Source organism: Emydura macquarii, unplaced genomic scaffold (assembly GCF_026122565.2).
Source record: "Emydura macquarii macquarii isolate MOO-44397 ecotype Brisbane River unplaced genomic scaffold, CSIRO-AGI_Emac_v2 contig_1348, whole genome shotgun sequence".
Taxonomy (NCBI): domain Eukaryota; kingdom Metazoa; phylum Chordata; order Testudines; family Chelidae; genus Emydura; species Emydura macquarii.
In genome coordinates, this window is record NW_027131485.1 from 2654284 (window position 1) to 2669215 (window position 14932).

General features: G+C 43.5%; 2 protein-coding genes across 7 annotated transcripts in view; both read left to right on the plus strand.

Annotated features, from left to right (window-relative positions):
• Window positions 1-672: 672 nt before the first annotated feature.
• Window positions 673-7178, plus strand: ZFAND2A (zinc finger AN1-type containing 2A). Of its 3 annotated transcripts, XM_067550885.1 has the most exons (7): window positions 693-797; window positions 1453-1559; window positions 2960-3054; window positions 4058-4189; window positions 4817-4962; window positions 5523-5612; window positions 6066-7178. In XM_067550885.1, the coding sequence occupies exons 2-7, from the start codon at window positions 1505-1507 to the stop codon at window positions 6070-6072; spliced, it is 525 nt and encodes a 174-aa protein (XP_067406986.1). In that variant the 5' UTR covers window positions 693-797; window positions 1453-1504; the 3' UTR covers window positions 6073-7178. The 3 variants fall into 3 exon arrangements, with proteins under 3 accessions (XP_067406987.1, XP_067406985.1, XP_067406986.1); XM_067550886.1 differs by lacking the exon at window positions 6066-7178 and having other exon boundaries at window positions 673-797; window positions 5385-5524; XM_067550884.1 differs by lacking the exon at window positions 6066-7178 and having other exon boundaries at window positions 681-797; window positions 5523-5670.
• Window positions 7179-9922: 2744 nt separating this feature from the next.
• The window catches only part of CUNH7orf50 (chromosome unknown C7orf50 homolog), a 177079-nt gene continuing 172069 nt past the window's right edge, over window positions 9923-14932 (plus strand). The window contains exons 1-2 of one of the 4 annotated variants that reach the window (XM_067550894.1): window positions 9923-10053; window positions 13463-13592. In XM_067550894.1, the coding sequence (XP_067406995.1) occupies window positions 13491-13592 (102 nt within the window). In that variant the 5' untranslated portion in view covers window positions 9923-10053; window positions 13463-13490. Of the gene's footprint in view, window positions 10054-12708; window positions 12790-13462; window positions 13593-14932 lie in introns of those variants that run through there. The other 3 variants (XM_067550895.1, XM_067550890.1, XM_067550891.1) reach the window with 3 other exon arrangements.

Here is a 14932-nt window from a genome sequence, read left to right on the forward strand (position 1 = left end):
AATCCTGACCCAAAAGAGGGTTGCAAGGCTATTGTAGGGAGGGGAGCTGCCTCTCTCCAATCGCCCAGTTCTGAAGGCAGCACAGAAATAAGGGTGGCAATATCGCAACACCCGCTACCATACCCTTGCAACTCCCTTTGGGGTCAGGACCCCTCGTTTGAGAAATGCTGAGTCTTAAGGGCTTTACATGTTTACATGTTGCCATTTAAAAATACATATTCATGCTTTGTTACAACACCATGACATTTAAGATTTAAATATTTGAAACCATGAAATTCAAGATTTTTTTACATGCAAGACTGTGAAATGTACAAAAATGGACCATGAACTGGGTAGGGCCCTAATAGTGAGCTACCATTTCCTCGGGGGGAGGAGGGAAAGAGACCTGATCTACTCCCCCACGATCTGTAGGGACCTACCCCTAAGATACCCGTTCTAGGGCTCTTGGGGCCTTGGTCTAGTCCAGGCTCTTCTAGAAAAAACACAGCCCTGCACAGTCACCTCCGAAGTGCCGCACGAGCCCGCCCTTTGCCCCCTGACTCAGCATAGATGCGGACCATTGATTGGCCGCGTGCCGATGTAGATCTGCGGAACGCGCCCAGGGAGAACTGTGATTGGTTCGGGATGTTCTTATGTCATCAGTAACCGCCCGCACCAGGCATGACTCGGCAGAGACGGGATTGGCCGAGCGGAGCGTGACTGGGCGAGAGGGCGGGATAAAGGGCCCGGCAGCCTGGGGGGACCTGCCTAGGTGCCGGCCGGCGACAGCAGGAGCGGAGACGGGGTTGGCGCGTGCGGTGAGTGCTCGTGGCGCTGTGCGAACGGCACGGGGCGCCTGTTCTTGTCAGCGCTGTGGGCTGGGCGCTGACGGGCTCCGCTGTCTGGGCCTCTCCTTCTCTTGGGGCTGAGCCTGGCTATGGCCTCCGTCTGCGCGGGGGCTGAGAGTTGCCCCCATTCCCTGGCCTCTTGCCGGGCAGCCTGTGGCCCGTTGCGGAGAAGGGCTTTAATGGCAGCTGTGATCCCCCCCACCGCGGTGCTGCCCCGGGCGGAGAGAGACAAACGGTTTAGGCGGGGGCTGCTCATTCTCGCTGCCCACTCGCCCTCAGGAGCCTGCGGCTTGCCTGCTCCAGGCACCCTCTGGCTCCCTTCCCGCTGGGCTTCTCTCTTACTTGCCAGACGTCCTGGGGCGGAGATGGTGACTTGGTCTTTCCTCACTGTGCTTCCTCCTGACTGATGTCTCGTTGTGGGTCGCTGGGCGTGGGAGGTGGGGAGTGCTCGCCTCACCCTCGGTCTGCAGCGCTCGAGCTGGCTGCAAACTCCCTTTGGCCGAACACCTTCATCCAGTTCTTTCTAAGATCTAAACCTCACCCTTGCCGTATGCTTTGCTTCCTGGGGCTGAGGTGGGGGTAGGCAGATACTGCAGTAAATTAACCCAGAGCTTCGTTTTTGAAGGTGACTCAGTGCAGCAGCCAAGGAGCTTAGGGGATCTGCTAGCCTTCTTATAATGGAGTTTCCAGACTTGGGCAAGCATTGTTCAGAAACAACTTGCAAACAGTTGGGTAAGAAGCACTTTGACTGCAACTACTGGTTATAGTTCATAGAATGTAGTGAACTAAAATAAAAGCTTTGGTCTGGTTGATAATTTGGTTCATGCAAAGCTAACGATCAGACAAGGGATGCTCCAGAAGCTGAGGTGACTTGTTGAATGCAAGTCTGGATTTGGTTCTGACTAGCAGTGGTGCCCTGACATAAAGTTGGCATTTATGGCTTCCCCCTTCTTGTGGGACCTGACTGGAAGTATGAGAGTGAGATCCCTGAAGAGTGTAGTGCATTTGTTTTCACTGCCAGGACTTGAAACCAGAGAAGGGTGCATTTTATAGGACTAAGATAGTCTAGTCACACATCAGTAATACACTCAGAAAATCCTGTCTGCTATCCCAAGGCCTAGAGGACTGTTAGACTCATCACATCTGATCTCTGTAATAGTAGTACAGGAAGAAATGGTCTTCATTGTGGCCAAGACTTGAAATGAACTGTTAAGAGCTAGTACAGATCTTGGAGAAGAGAGGAGCTAAATAAGCATGTAGCTCTACTCTATACAAACTGTCTTACACTAAACTATTGCAGCAATCTGTCAGTCTGCATCTGAGATGTCTAGAATTACAACCAGAGCTGAAACAAACCTCCAATCATCAATGAAACCCTAGAATACAGAGAAGCACCTCATTCTGGACTCTGGCAAGACAGGTAGACAACATGCCTGTCAAAAGATCCAGATTCCTTGATGTAATGCAATGACTCCAGTTACTATATATAGATCAAATCAGTGAGAGTTCTGTGGCACCTTAAAGACTAACAAATTTATTTGGGCATAAGCTTTTGTGGGCAGAAACCCACTTCATCGGATGTAGATCAGCTATTCATTAAAGATACCTGAAGAACCGATGCGAAAGCTACACTTCTATCCATCTGAGTCCTGCATCTGACAGCCGGGAGACTCTGGTATTTGGGTATAATAAAGTGAGCTAAAGCAAATGTGCTGTGACTTGAGACCTGGGTTTCTTAGTTTCTTATTGTCTCTGACTAATATGTCCCCTGAACTGTTAGCAGCTGAGAGGACACAGGGCTGTTTGTCCCTCTGTATGAGTGGTTTAACACTTTATTGCAAGTAATTAGTGTATTAAAAGGCAGAAGTGAGGATACCCTAGTAATTTCAAATTGAGAGAAGCTTCTCTTTTCCATGTTGCTCAGTAAAATATACCTCTTGGAATGGCGTAAACTAGTTCCATGTGAAGATGTCTGGTTACTCAGCATTCAAGACTGCCTGCCTGGGTATTGCCTACTTAATGCATGAGGAATTTACTCACAATGACTGTTTTAGTAACCCCTTTCAAAGGTAAAGGATTACATCTTCCCCATATGTGCCTGCAAGTCCTAAAATGTTATCTGCTTCTTACAGATTTCCTTCCTTTAGAATGTGATGCATGTAAGGAAGTTTTCTGTAAAGATCACATCACATATGACCAACACAAATGCACCTCTTCATATAAGAAGGTAAGTATCTAATGGTAATTCCAAATGCTTGCACTTAAGGAATCCTCTAGCTGTGATGAAAGCCAACTTTGAGACCTGAATAGAAGTTCCTTGTAGTGTGCTTTACTGCAAGCAGGAGGCCCAGCCTACGTGGGTTTAGTTTACAGCTGAATTTAAAAGTTCAAATGGTAAACTTCTCTAAGCTGTAGCAAATCTGATTCCATGCTGCACTTAAACTGGGCTCCCATAAAGAGTGCAGATGCAGTGCCTTACATACTCAGCAGTGCAGTGGCTGTCAACTCACTTGAACCTTCAACTTTCTCTAAGATTTTCAACTTGATTTAAAAAAAATATGGCAGTGAACATCAAACAGAACACCTGACTGATGGAAAAACAAGATTGATTAGTAATAACATTGGGCTATAATATGGGTCAGTATGAAAACTGGAATTTGGGACACCAAGACAGCATTCAAATTTGCTTTCTAGCAATATAAAATTACTGGACAAAATAGGTACAGCCTTATTTGAAATAAACATGTCAGCTTATCTAGGCTCAGAATCTGACTTGATTTTACGAAACTCATCTAATGCAATTAACAAATGTGCTGTTCTTGTGCTGTCTTCAAACTTTCTTCTGTATTCTCTTGTTGCAGTTGCTTGTGGTTCTAGAACCAGTTGTACACCACACCTGGGAAATGCAACGAAAGCACTTTCCCATTTAGGAATAGGGAAGAAATCATATGATCTTAAATCCCATCTAGTTTGCTTTTAACTGTAGCTGGCTAGCTCTAATTACAATGATGTTGGCATGGGCTTCCTATAATAACTGGAAATGAGGAATCCAGCACTGCTGAAGTGGATGTGCTGGAGGTTCTGAAGAGAAATTGCTATAGAAATGGAGGGTCATTCGATCCAAAAATTTTTCTCCCTTTTCAAAGGCAAGGGAGGGAAATCTGAGTTGAGTCTCGTTTCTTTTGAAATATTGCTTTGTCCCATTTCTCATTTGATTTCACTGTCTTCAGGATGTGCAGGTTCCAGTATGTCCCTTATGTAATACTCCCATCCCAGTGAGAAGGGGAGAGATGCCAGACATGGTAGTTGGAGCACACATGGACAGGGACTGCAAATATGATTCTGCTCAGCAGAAACAGAGGGTAAGGAAACTCCCTTTGAAATCTAAATTGATGCTTACAGAGACAGGCCTTCTAACTGAACAGTATGACACAGGAAGCAGCAGTGCAAGCTTCACTTAACTACCCTGACACTAGGCCTCAAACTTCTTCTGGAAGGCTCTGAGAAGATACTTAAGCTCACTTTAATTCTTTGCCTGACTTTGCTGATAATGATGTGAGCAGTATCCCAATTATTAGTAGGTAGAGAACAATCTAAATTGCAGATCAGCAAATTGATTATCTATGTTCATTTGCCTCTCCTGACCAGTTGGGTTTGAACAGATGTCCTAGCTATAAGGCTTAATCAATACCCAAAACAGCTTCGTATCTCTGACTTTAGCAAGTGCTAATTAGATATTATTGCCAGGACCAGAGACTGTCACTTCTGCTCTGGGCAAAGTATAATCATAGTGTAGTAATCAGAGAATAGATTAACTCTGCATTTGAGGAGTTAGAGCAATCCTATTATTCCCTCAAATTGTGCTCTTGGTTTCAGGTTAATCTAATTTGTGAAAGGAGAGGTTTGGGCACGATTTTGCTAGTAGACTAGAAAACTGCAAATGTGTGGAAGTACTTGCTACTTGAACTAACGCAACTGTTCTATGTTAGATTTTTACAAACAAGTGCTTAAAGGAAGGGTGCAAAAGGAAAGAGATGATGAAGCTTGTTTGTAACCAATGCCATGGAAACTTCTGTATAAAACATCGGCATCCTCTGGATCATGATTGCAAAGGTCGCTCCATCTCCAAAGCAGGGTAAGGATGTTAAATTTCATGGTGCAGGAAACGCAGGCTGAGGTAGACAAGCAACTGCCAGAGCCAATGGGAAAAGATACCATTATCTCTGCAACTTGCAGATAAATGAGTTCTCTCAAATTATTGCAGCTGCTATCCCTCTGGGAGGGCACAGTTGATCAGCTATTTCACTGATGTATTTTGCTTTTTTAATCATAATGCCCTTGCAGGACTAAAGGGTTAACTTCTGGGAGCAATTTGAGAACACATTTGGAAGGAAAAAGAAGACTGACTCTTAGTAGTCTGATACAAAAGGCTCACCAACTTTTACTGAATTTCTGACTTCTAAGGCACCAAGTCCTTTAGTATCCAAGTGTTACTGTAGTAGGAAACCATGAGTTTAAACCTGAGTCCTTTCTAATGGAGTAACGTGTCTCTTCTAGGAACAGCTACCTTCCTTGCTCCATGCAATAGGATTCTAGAACAGTTGGGTGACCAGTTCTGCACAAATCTGGAAGTGAAAGGATGTGTGATTGGTGGTGGAATAAACAAGTGTTCAGCATGGTTCTATTTCCTTGTAGATATGCAGCTATAATGAGAGCATCTGAATCCAACTTCAGACTAACAGGATCAAACAAGATGTCGTCTAACTGGCATCCTCAGCATAACAGGTATAAACTGAAGTTTGATTGTGAGATTAGCAAACCAAAATGACATAAAATAAAACCCTGTGTACAGATGTAGAATTGCTATTGGAGCTCCTTTCTAAACTTTATTATAGTTGCTAGTTGACATCTGAGCAATACATGGACTGTTATATGCCTGTCCCCCTACACCCCAAGACATGGTTAATTGCTGCAGTGGCAAAACAATCCTTGCATAGTGTGTAAATATACAGTTCTCATTTCCACTTATTACAGTGCACTAGTAGTTGACTCAGTCCAGCACTTGACATGATAAAGATGTAGGAACTCAATATTGGGTGACTAGTGCATGTTGCTGCATCATAAGTGTTGAAATGGTCTTTGTCATGGCTGAACTAAAGTAATAGCTATTTAGACTTCCTTGTTAGAGTTGATCACCTCAGGACTCTAGCCTAAATCTAATGTGTTGTGTTCTTTCAGATGCTGATGACCTGAGGCAGTCATGGCTGGACCAGATGCATCTCCTTTAAACTAATGTAATTGTATTGCCTAAAACATGTATATATTTTCTACAGTGCAAATAAACTAAATTATTTATCTTAATCTCAATTTCCAATAAATTTCCTCTTTGAAGGTGGTCTTAATGCCTACGCTGTATTTGGAAAACCTCAAGTCTGAATAGAATAGCAAGCATTTTCTTACTGTAACACCAAGGAGTAAGGAAAAGTCTGTATGCACATAGCAAAAGGAAACACTGAAGTCAGTGAACAAAACTACACTCAGTACTAATACTACACTTCCAAGCCTGCACTAATGCAATATACATCTTAAATCCCTTGGGAAACCAATTGTAGTTAACACTAAACAGTTTAACGTGTCACCTGATCCATCTATTGTAGCTGCAAGGTGTCGTGTCCAGTGACTCCACAGAGGAAGTTAGCTCAGGCATCTGCCACTGACTGTTACAGGGCCTCCCTCAGGGAAGCTGCTCAGCAGAGGTGGGAGAGCTCCAGCATAACATGTTTCTGAAACTCACTTTTCCCGTGGTTAGAAATCTGACTATGTTCACCTTCAGGATGTGCTACAAAGCTCAATCTTCTATTGCTTAGTGTAAGAGGAAAGTGGGGTGTGCTCAGGGTGGGATATTGATTTGTTTGCTGAGGGTGAGGGGATGTGGAATGTGTTGCTAATCTTTGTACCCTTTTTTCCTGTAACAGCTGGGTAGAGCACTGTATATAAGTAGCTTTTCATTTGAAAGTGGCATAATTTGTGTATAAGTAGTGAAAAAGCAAAGTCCAAGTAGCTTGTTAAAGATTTTGAACTTAGTCTGCTTTGTGACTTTTTTAAACAATATACAACAGTGTATTGTAGGAATTGAAAATTAGTGTTCCACATGAAGTGGAGGGGCTCTGTTAATAAAGAATATAACTACCTGAACTGGACTCTAAGTAGGCCACACATTTAAATGTGATACCAAGTGGCCTTGTTCCAATGAGACATGAAATTGAGGTCCTGACCTCTCTACTAACAATGTGTGACCTCCTGCTATTGTGCTGGAGTATTGGTTTAGAACTAATGGAAGCCCATTGCTATCTACGGAATCACCACTAGCTACAATGAGTTCATGCTCAATCTTGCTTAGCATGTGACAAGGGCAGGTTCACAGCATAAATTTTTGAACCAATAACTGGAATAATGGATTATCTGTTTGAAAAATTGTCTTTTGCTCTAGAGGAAGCAGTGAGGTATAAAAGGGATGTCTAGTGTGTTCACACACAATTGCTTCTATTAATAGACAGCTAACACTGTAGGTACTGTCTTCTGTACTTATTGTATCCCTCTTAGACTATGATTTTAATTAAGGTCCTTCACAAGAATGTAGGTGTTACAAGAAAAAAACAAGTGTTTAAAACCAGGAAATGTAGTGGTGTAGTCCAAGTGTTATCACCTTACCATGTCCACTCTGTTCTGAGGGGGTGGTCAGGGAGATTGTAGTATTTTACTCCTCTTTCAGCCTTTTTCTCCAATGTGATCACCAGGTAGCAGTATGGACCCACTCCTGAGTTGCACTGTGGTGGATAGAGAAAATGGTAGCTTTTGATAGGGATGGGTGTGGTGTGCACAATTCTCTGAGGGAGAACTGTACCTTAGACCCCCTTTAACCAAATGACCTTCAGATTTGCACTATAAATAACCCTGGGTCTTTAGATGGTAGAGCAATTTTCAAGGCCCTCTACCTAGGGATTTTAGATCACTTTTAAAAGTTGGCTTTAAACAAATCCTGCTACAACCTTAATTTAGAGAGTTGCTCCCATTCCTCCATAATCTGTTTTTAAAGTGGCTTTGATCATTCAGGCTTAAAAGTAACAAATGTAAAATTCTCTTCCTCCCCCATTTCCCTTACAAACTTCTCTAGGGCAGCCAGTCTCACAAACAGAGAAACTGCTTCCATGTTGGAACTAAGTTAAACAACTAACTCCTTAAATTGGAAGTGATTTCATTGTGTCTGTAATACCCCATTTAACCACAGGATGTCAGAATAGGACACATTATGAAACATTTGTTGTTGTAGGATTTGAAAACACTCTAGGTTTGCTACTCGAATCTAGGATATGGATTTAAAAAGGCTTGAATTACAGCTCTAGAATATGACACCCTGGTGTATTTCTACTATATTATACTCTTATGACCCATGGAGGGCTCAGCTTGTATTTTTCTATTTCCTATACATACACTATACTATGGTGAAAAGTTTTCTTTGACCATTCATTCAAATGTGAAAACAAATGCATATTCCTTTTGGTATTGTTTTATATTATTCTAGCAAATGAGCGTCCTGCTAGGAATGATTGTGGAAACAGAAAATATTGGTGAATAAATAAATAGTGAAGAATATCTGTGGAAAGCAAAAATGTGTAAACAAGTATTTGCATTGGTATTCTAAGAATTATGTGTTCAGGCCACAGAATCTGTTTCTGTTCCCTGTGTGGCTAATCAAAATTTACCAATCCTGCAAAGGTTTCAAATGTCAATTACTACAATCTACAGATTAAAAATGAGTCGAAATTATTTAACAGGTAATTTCACATCTCCATGTTCACTGGTCATGAGGGAGTCTGTGTTTCATGGATGAAAATGCATCAGTGTCCATATGTGGATTGTAAACTTGGAGCTTCCTATATGATGGACGACCATGTGCCTTAAGTTCAGGAGAAAGGTAAATACTGCAGTACTTTTATCATTTACCAGGTGGCAGCAGATACTAGACCATACAAAATATGGCCTCTCAGTGAACTCTGTCTGCTTCCCAGACACAGGGCAGATCTGCAGGCTGATTAAGATTGGCACACTAGCAAGCAGGGGTGCACAAGTAAACATGTCTAAGCCTCTCAGAAGAGACAAGGTAGGTGAGGTAATAGATTTTATGGGACCACCTTCTATTGGTGAGAGAGACCAGCGTTCCACCTACACAGAGCTTGTCCCTAAGCCTATTAAGGGCAACTTGCTGTTCTTTGGCACTGGTCTCCGCCGGAGAGAAGCTAAACCAGCCATTGTCCAGCCAGCATCTTCTATATATTTCCCAAGGCACTGAACGCAGTCACTTTTCCCTCGTTCACCTAGTGGAAGTGCAGAGGCTCTAGCCCAGTGGTTTCTAACCTGTGGCCCAGGGGCCAAAAGTGGCCTGCCACTCCCCTCCCGGTAGCTGCAGAAGGGAGCCGATGCCTAAGGACCCAGGCGGAGCGCATTGCCGGGGGCTACATGAGGGGTGCGGGCTCTTTGTTGCACCCAAGGGGACAGAAGATCAGCGCTCCCCTCCCCCTGGCTGTAGTAGGGAGCCCAGCAAAGCGCTCCGCCTGGGTCCATCCATACCTTTTTTATGAGTTAACAGACTGGTGACCCTTCTGGGTTGTAAAAATGATATTTGCGGCCCTTGCGCTAAAAAGGTTGGGAAACACTGCTCCAGCCTCTGGAACAGCAGCAGCCTGAGCCCAGAGGCACGTGTCACTGGGGTGCCAGCAGGGGGCGCGCGCTGGACACACTCTGGCCTCGGCAGCAGCATTCCACCCCAGGGCAGCTCTACGGCCCGCGGTTTGGGAAGGACCGGCCGGGGCGGAGGCGGGGCACAGAGAGCGCCGCGCTGCTGATCTCAATCGCTGGGCGGAGACAGGTCCCTGAGGCGCGTCCGGCTCTGAGTCCCGCCTCGGCGCACGGCGATGACGTCAACACAGTGCGCCCCACACACGCCGGCCGGCCTCTCGGAGCGCCCATGCGCGCACGTCCGGGGCGAGAGGCGGATTTAAGGCAAACGTGGATTTCTACTGGCCACTGTCGTGATTGACACCGCGAAATCCAACCAGGCTCCCTCGCTGGCCTTCGGGAGCCAATGAACGAGAAGGAGCGGCCTGCAGCGCCAAGCGAGGGGCTTAGTTAAATGTGTTGGTGGGGCGCGCCGGAGGTGAGCCGAGAGGTGCGTGGTGGGGTAACTGGGGGAGCCCCAGTAGGTGTCGGGGGGCGGCGGCTCCTACCCCCACCTCTCGCAGAAGGCCCACGGGGGGCGGGGGAGAGAGAGAGAGAACGCCCTTGGGTTCCTCCCTGAGGAGAGGCGTGAGGCAGAGCTCCCCGCCTGGGGGCCCGGGGAGCGTTCGCTGGACGGGAGCCTCCTCGGCTGCTCCCTCAACTCAGATTGCGTCCTGCTCCCCACGCCCTGAGCGGGCAGCATGGGTGGTTCCCCGACATCCCTGGCTGAGGGAGGGGATCCCTTCCCCTGGGCGGCAGTGCCGGTGACGTGAGGGCGAGGGGCACCTCATGGGGGTGTAGTGGGGTAGGGGTGCTCAGAGTGAGCCGTACTGGGCCCTGACTCCCCTGTGTTTCCGATAACGGTGCGGCGGCCCCCTAGCTCCGGGTAGTGCCACAGCTCTGCAGGAGGCTCTCTCTGCCTTGAGTCGGTGCCGGAGGAGCAGAGGGTTGGGGGTTGGCGGGCGGCCCCAGTGATGCGCAGCTCCTAACCCAGCTCGGCTCCAATAGCATCCGGGGGATTGTGTGGTATTTCGGAAGAGCGAATTATTCCGTCCCCCCGCGGTTGCATATGCTGATTACACCTCAGGCCCTGGTTAGAATACGCGGTGGGATGGGAGGTGAGCAGTGCTGGTATACTGGGGTCCAGCACAGATGCAGAGAGAATGAGACTAGCGGTGTCAGTGCAAAAAACCTGAAGTATTGTAATTGATACACACTCAGTACTGGTACGTTCTGATATGGTGACAACAGCTCTTATTGCCTATGTACTGAAAGTAACCATATGAGTAACAGTTTAAACTCTATCCTGTTGCAAGTAGGTTTTGCTGCTCAATCTGTGACAAAATACCATACAACTGTAAACTTTCTCTCACACTCTTTCCAGTGCATGCTCACCATAAAGGTACTTCATAGTATACATAGCAGCCTTCATCACAAACAAGTGACTGATAAGCATGATGTAATTAAAATCATTAATAATTACTGTAGAAGTTGACCATTTGAGGGTGGTTGGATATTGTCTATTCATGCCACTCTGCTGACCACAAAATAAAGTTGGCAGTTCATTGTATTAAAGTTACAGTTGATACTAGATTAAGTTGAAACCAGTTACAGTAAATATTTTTCAAGAGTGGCCATTTGATCACAAAATAAATCTCTCTGTAGATTTACAGGTCTGTAACTTTTTGAAATGCTATTCTACACAGAAATTGGTGCAGAACTGATAGAACCTCTTAGTGGAAAGGCTGTCAGAAAGGCTGTGTATTTCCTAAGTGGCCTAGAGCTATCCAGCATCTCTATCTTTCTTCATAGCCCTTGTGTGTTTCAGGTTGATGATGTGGCTGAAATGCCTCTGGGTTCTAGTTAGTCTCAGCTACAGTGAATGCATCATGGGGTGGTTGTAGCAAAATGTAAGTTAGAGCAATTCTTGAGGACCTGACAAGTGCCTGTCTGGCTTCAGATCCAGGGCTATCTTGGACCCTCTCTCCACCTTCCACAAGCTGTATGAAGTTCAATGCAAAATACATACAATATAATTCTGTATTTAAACAAACTTTTCCCTCTCACATCATCCAAACTGGAAAAACTTGCAGTTTTTTACATAAAAACCCAATTACGTTCACCAGTCTAGTAATTCGACCTACCGCTACATATCCAATTGTTGTTACTTATTAATTATCATATTTTGTACTTTTCAAAATACCCAGTCCTAACTGGAGCCAACTTAATTGCACATTCAACACTTTGCCTAATATGAAGTTTGACCAAACAATTCCAAATATAGTAAATAATATTCCTGACTGATGTAGGGCTGGCTGGGTGGCAGATGTTTAAAAAAATGTTAAAATTCTATATTCTATTCTCCTTTCTTCTGTGATTTGACTTCCACAATTTACTGCCATTTTGATGCAATGCATTGTGATGCAATGTCTTTCACAAATGGATTTGGGGTAAAAATTTGGATTAACTCCACAGTGTTTTTTCCAGTATTGTACATTAATTAGCTCAGACTGACTTGTAGCTGATACGTATCTCTGTGTATCTGTCAACTAATTTTGCTGTAGCATTTGGACAAAAGGATCATGAAGTCCTTTTTAGGCAGTTACTGCTTACATGTGTAAATAAAATTGTAGGTTAAAATATAACATATAGATAACAATTATAGAAGTGAAGGGGGATAAAATGACCTCCTTTTTGGAAAGAAGATGAGAGATTTAGAGAGGAGGATTTGACTGTTTTGCAGCAGCATTAAGTATTTGGAGATGCATTTTTGAGATGGGAATTAGAAAAGAGTGAGAAAATTAGTCAGATATGCCATTCCAGGGCAAAGGGTAAGAAGATGGGACAGAAGAAAGTCTGGTATTTGGGGAGCATGGGAAATAAACTGGAGAAGAGAAAGATGACATAAGTAATAGAAAGTGATATTTTGCTAAGCCTTTTTTTTCCTGGAAAGTTCAAGACATTTTTCTACCATAACTTCCTTGAATTTTGTTTTATCTTTTAAACTTAAAATTTTTAAATTGCAAGTTGAACAGATTCTGAACCTACCCTGTGTAGAACATTATGCTTCTCCAAATGGCATTAACAGTAGACTCCTCTCCTGCAGCCTCAGCAGACGGCACTAGAAAAAACTTACTCAGTGAAAGAGGGAGCCTATGCTTCATGCCTTTCTTCCTCCTTGTAAGAGGTATGAAACTGCCTACTGTATCTCCTACTTCACACATGCTTGCTTAGCTGGAGGAAGATCAAAGTGTCACCCCTAGTACTGAGTTCTGAAGGGCAGAGGTCATTCCAGACCCTGGGTTTTCAGCAGGAGAATAGCATTCTTATTTATAGTGTCTTAGGCTATGTCTACACTACAAATTACTTCAGTATAACTTAAGTCATTCAGGGGTGTGAATAATCCATACTCCTGAGCAACGTAAGTTATACTGACCTAAGCAGCGGTGAGGATAGTGCTATGTTGGAGGGAGAGCTGGAGTTACTAAGTTCACAGGAGAGCTCTCTCCTGTCAGCTTAGACCGTCTTCACCAGAAGTGCAACAGCAGTGCAGTTGTATTGGTGCACCTGTGCTGCTGTAGTGTAGACATAACCTCTATCTTATTGCATTCATAATGAATAAGTTGAAAATCCTTGAAAAATAGATTGAAATTGTACCCCTTTGTATATTTGCTTGCAGCTGAAATCAAAGTGGTATGATGAGCACAAATCATTTTCTTATCAGTGTAACAGATATGCTATGTCTGTATAGCTCCTGTTTGTCTTCGACAAAGGAAAGGTTGTTGGTTATCTTCTAATTACATAAGAAATGCTTATGTTTTAAAAATATCAGCAAATGTGTTTCAATTGCTCTATTTCAGAGTAGAAAAGAGTAAGAAAAACATAGAAATGAAGGGAGAAAAAAGGAGGAAAAAATTAAAGCGGCATGTGGCAGAAAAGGAACAACTAGTCCATGAAACTGAACCGAAGAAAAAGAAACAAAACCTGAAGGTAAGTTCCCAAGAATATATCTGTTTAATTTACTGGTATGTTGGTACTCCCAACACTACAGAAATAGAGGTACAGTACGAGATCTGACTGCATTATTAGATTGAGTCCATGATGCATCCATGGTGAAACAAAGTTGAAACATAAATGGATCTGAGGGCAGCTGATTTCCAGGCACGTATGTTTTTAAAGAGTGTAACAGTGGTTTAAGTATGTGATCACTGTCTGTGTGGAGTGTTTATAATATGAAAGATGTCAGATAGTGTCTGAAGGTGAAATGGGAGCCAAGTGACTGTGATTTCCCCCAAAATAACATTGGATCGCAAGATAGGCATAGCCTAAGACTACACACATTTGTGAGCACCTAGATACCATATTTTGGAAAAATTAGAAATATTTGTTTAGAAAATCATGTTGTAGTATTTGTGCTCAATACAGTCATGGAAACTTGTACTTTACTTGACCAGAAGGTGTCAGCACCCTCTTCACATTATAGAGCACTTCCAAATTAATTTTAAAGGAACTGAAATTAACAGCATAACATATTCCAGTGAAAGAACCCCCTACTCTCTGGAATCTCTTGTCTTTAGCTTATTACTGCACATCATTTCTTGCAAAAGCAGAATTACAGAATTGTTTGGCAGGAATGGTATATCAACATGGCATTTCTATTCAGCTATTATGAGGAGAAGCAATACTTCAAGTGTAATGAAGTAAAATCTAATTAATGGCTTTGGTGGCACTTTAAGAACTGGCATCAAAGTTCAAGTTCTTACCCTTATCAATTAGTGCTCATTGTCTCTGCAGTTAGGTGCCTTATGTGAATGAAATATTCAAATATAGATCTGAAAATCTATGTAAAAGCGTTCAGATCCTGCCTATCAAATGACCAGAGATCAATTAAAAAGCTTAACTACACAGATGTGAAGTGTATTAATATTGTAGATGAGAGAATAGGAAAAAACATTCCTGCCTTTCCTCAGGAACTCTTGAAGTCTTAAATTCTGATCCTGCAGACACCTGTGCACATGCTTAAAGGTCAGGGTTTTAGGTAGCATTGATCTGACTCCTCCTTGTCATCATTTACAGTTAGACATATAGCGCACTTGAAATTATCCAGTAAAACTAGGGGATGTTGATCTTTGGCCAGTTTTTATTTATGCTCAGTTAGCAAGTGGGACAAGTATTTTAAGAGAGTTTCTTCATTTGTAAATAAATGTCTTCAGCTCGTCTGAATACAGCTGCTGCAGCACAGAGGTTATAGTATTGTGCTCATAAGGTTGAATCCTAGCGGTCTCCTTGTTTATAGTGAAGATCTATTTTTCTAGAAACCATCTAAGAAA

Bases quoted from the DNA above. Each gene is read 5' to 3' on its own strand.
- ZFAND2A (XM_067550884.1), top strand. From the start codon at position 1,505: ATGGAGTTTCCAGACTTGGGCAAGCATTGTTCAGAAACAACTTGCAAA. The intron at 3,055-4,057 runs GTAAGTATCTAA...CACTGTCTTCAG, and splicing joins GCACCTCTTCATATAAGAAG to GATGTGCAGGTTCCAGTATG. The intron at 4,963-5,522 runs GTAAGGATGTTA...ATTTCCTTGTAG, and splicing joins CGCTCCATCTCCAAAGCAGG to ATATGCAGCTATAATGAGAG.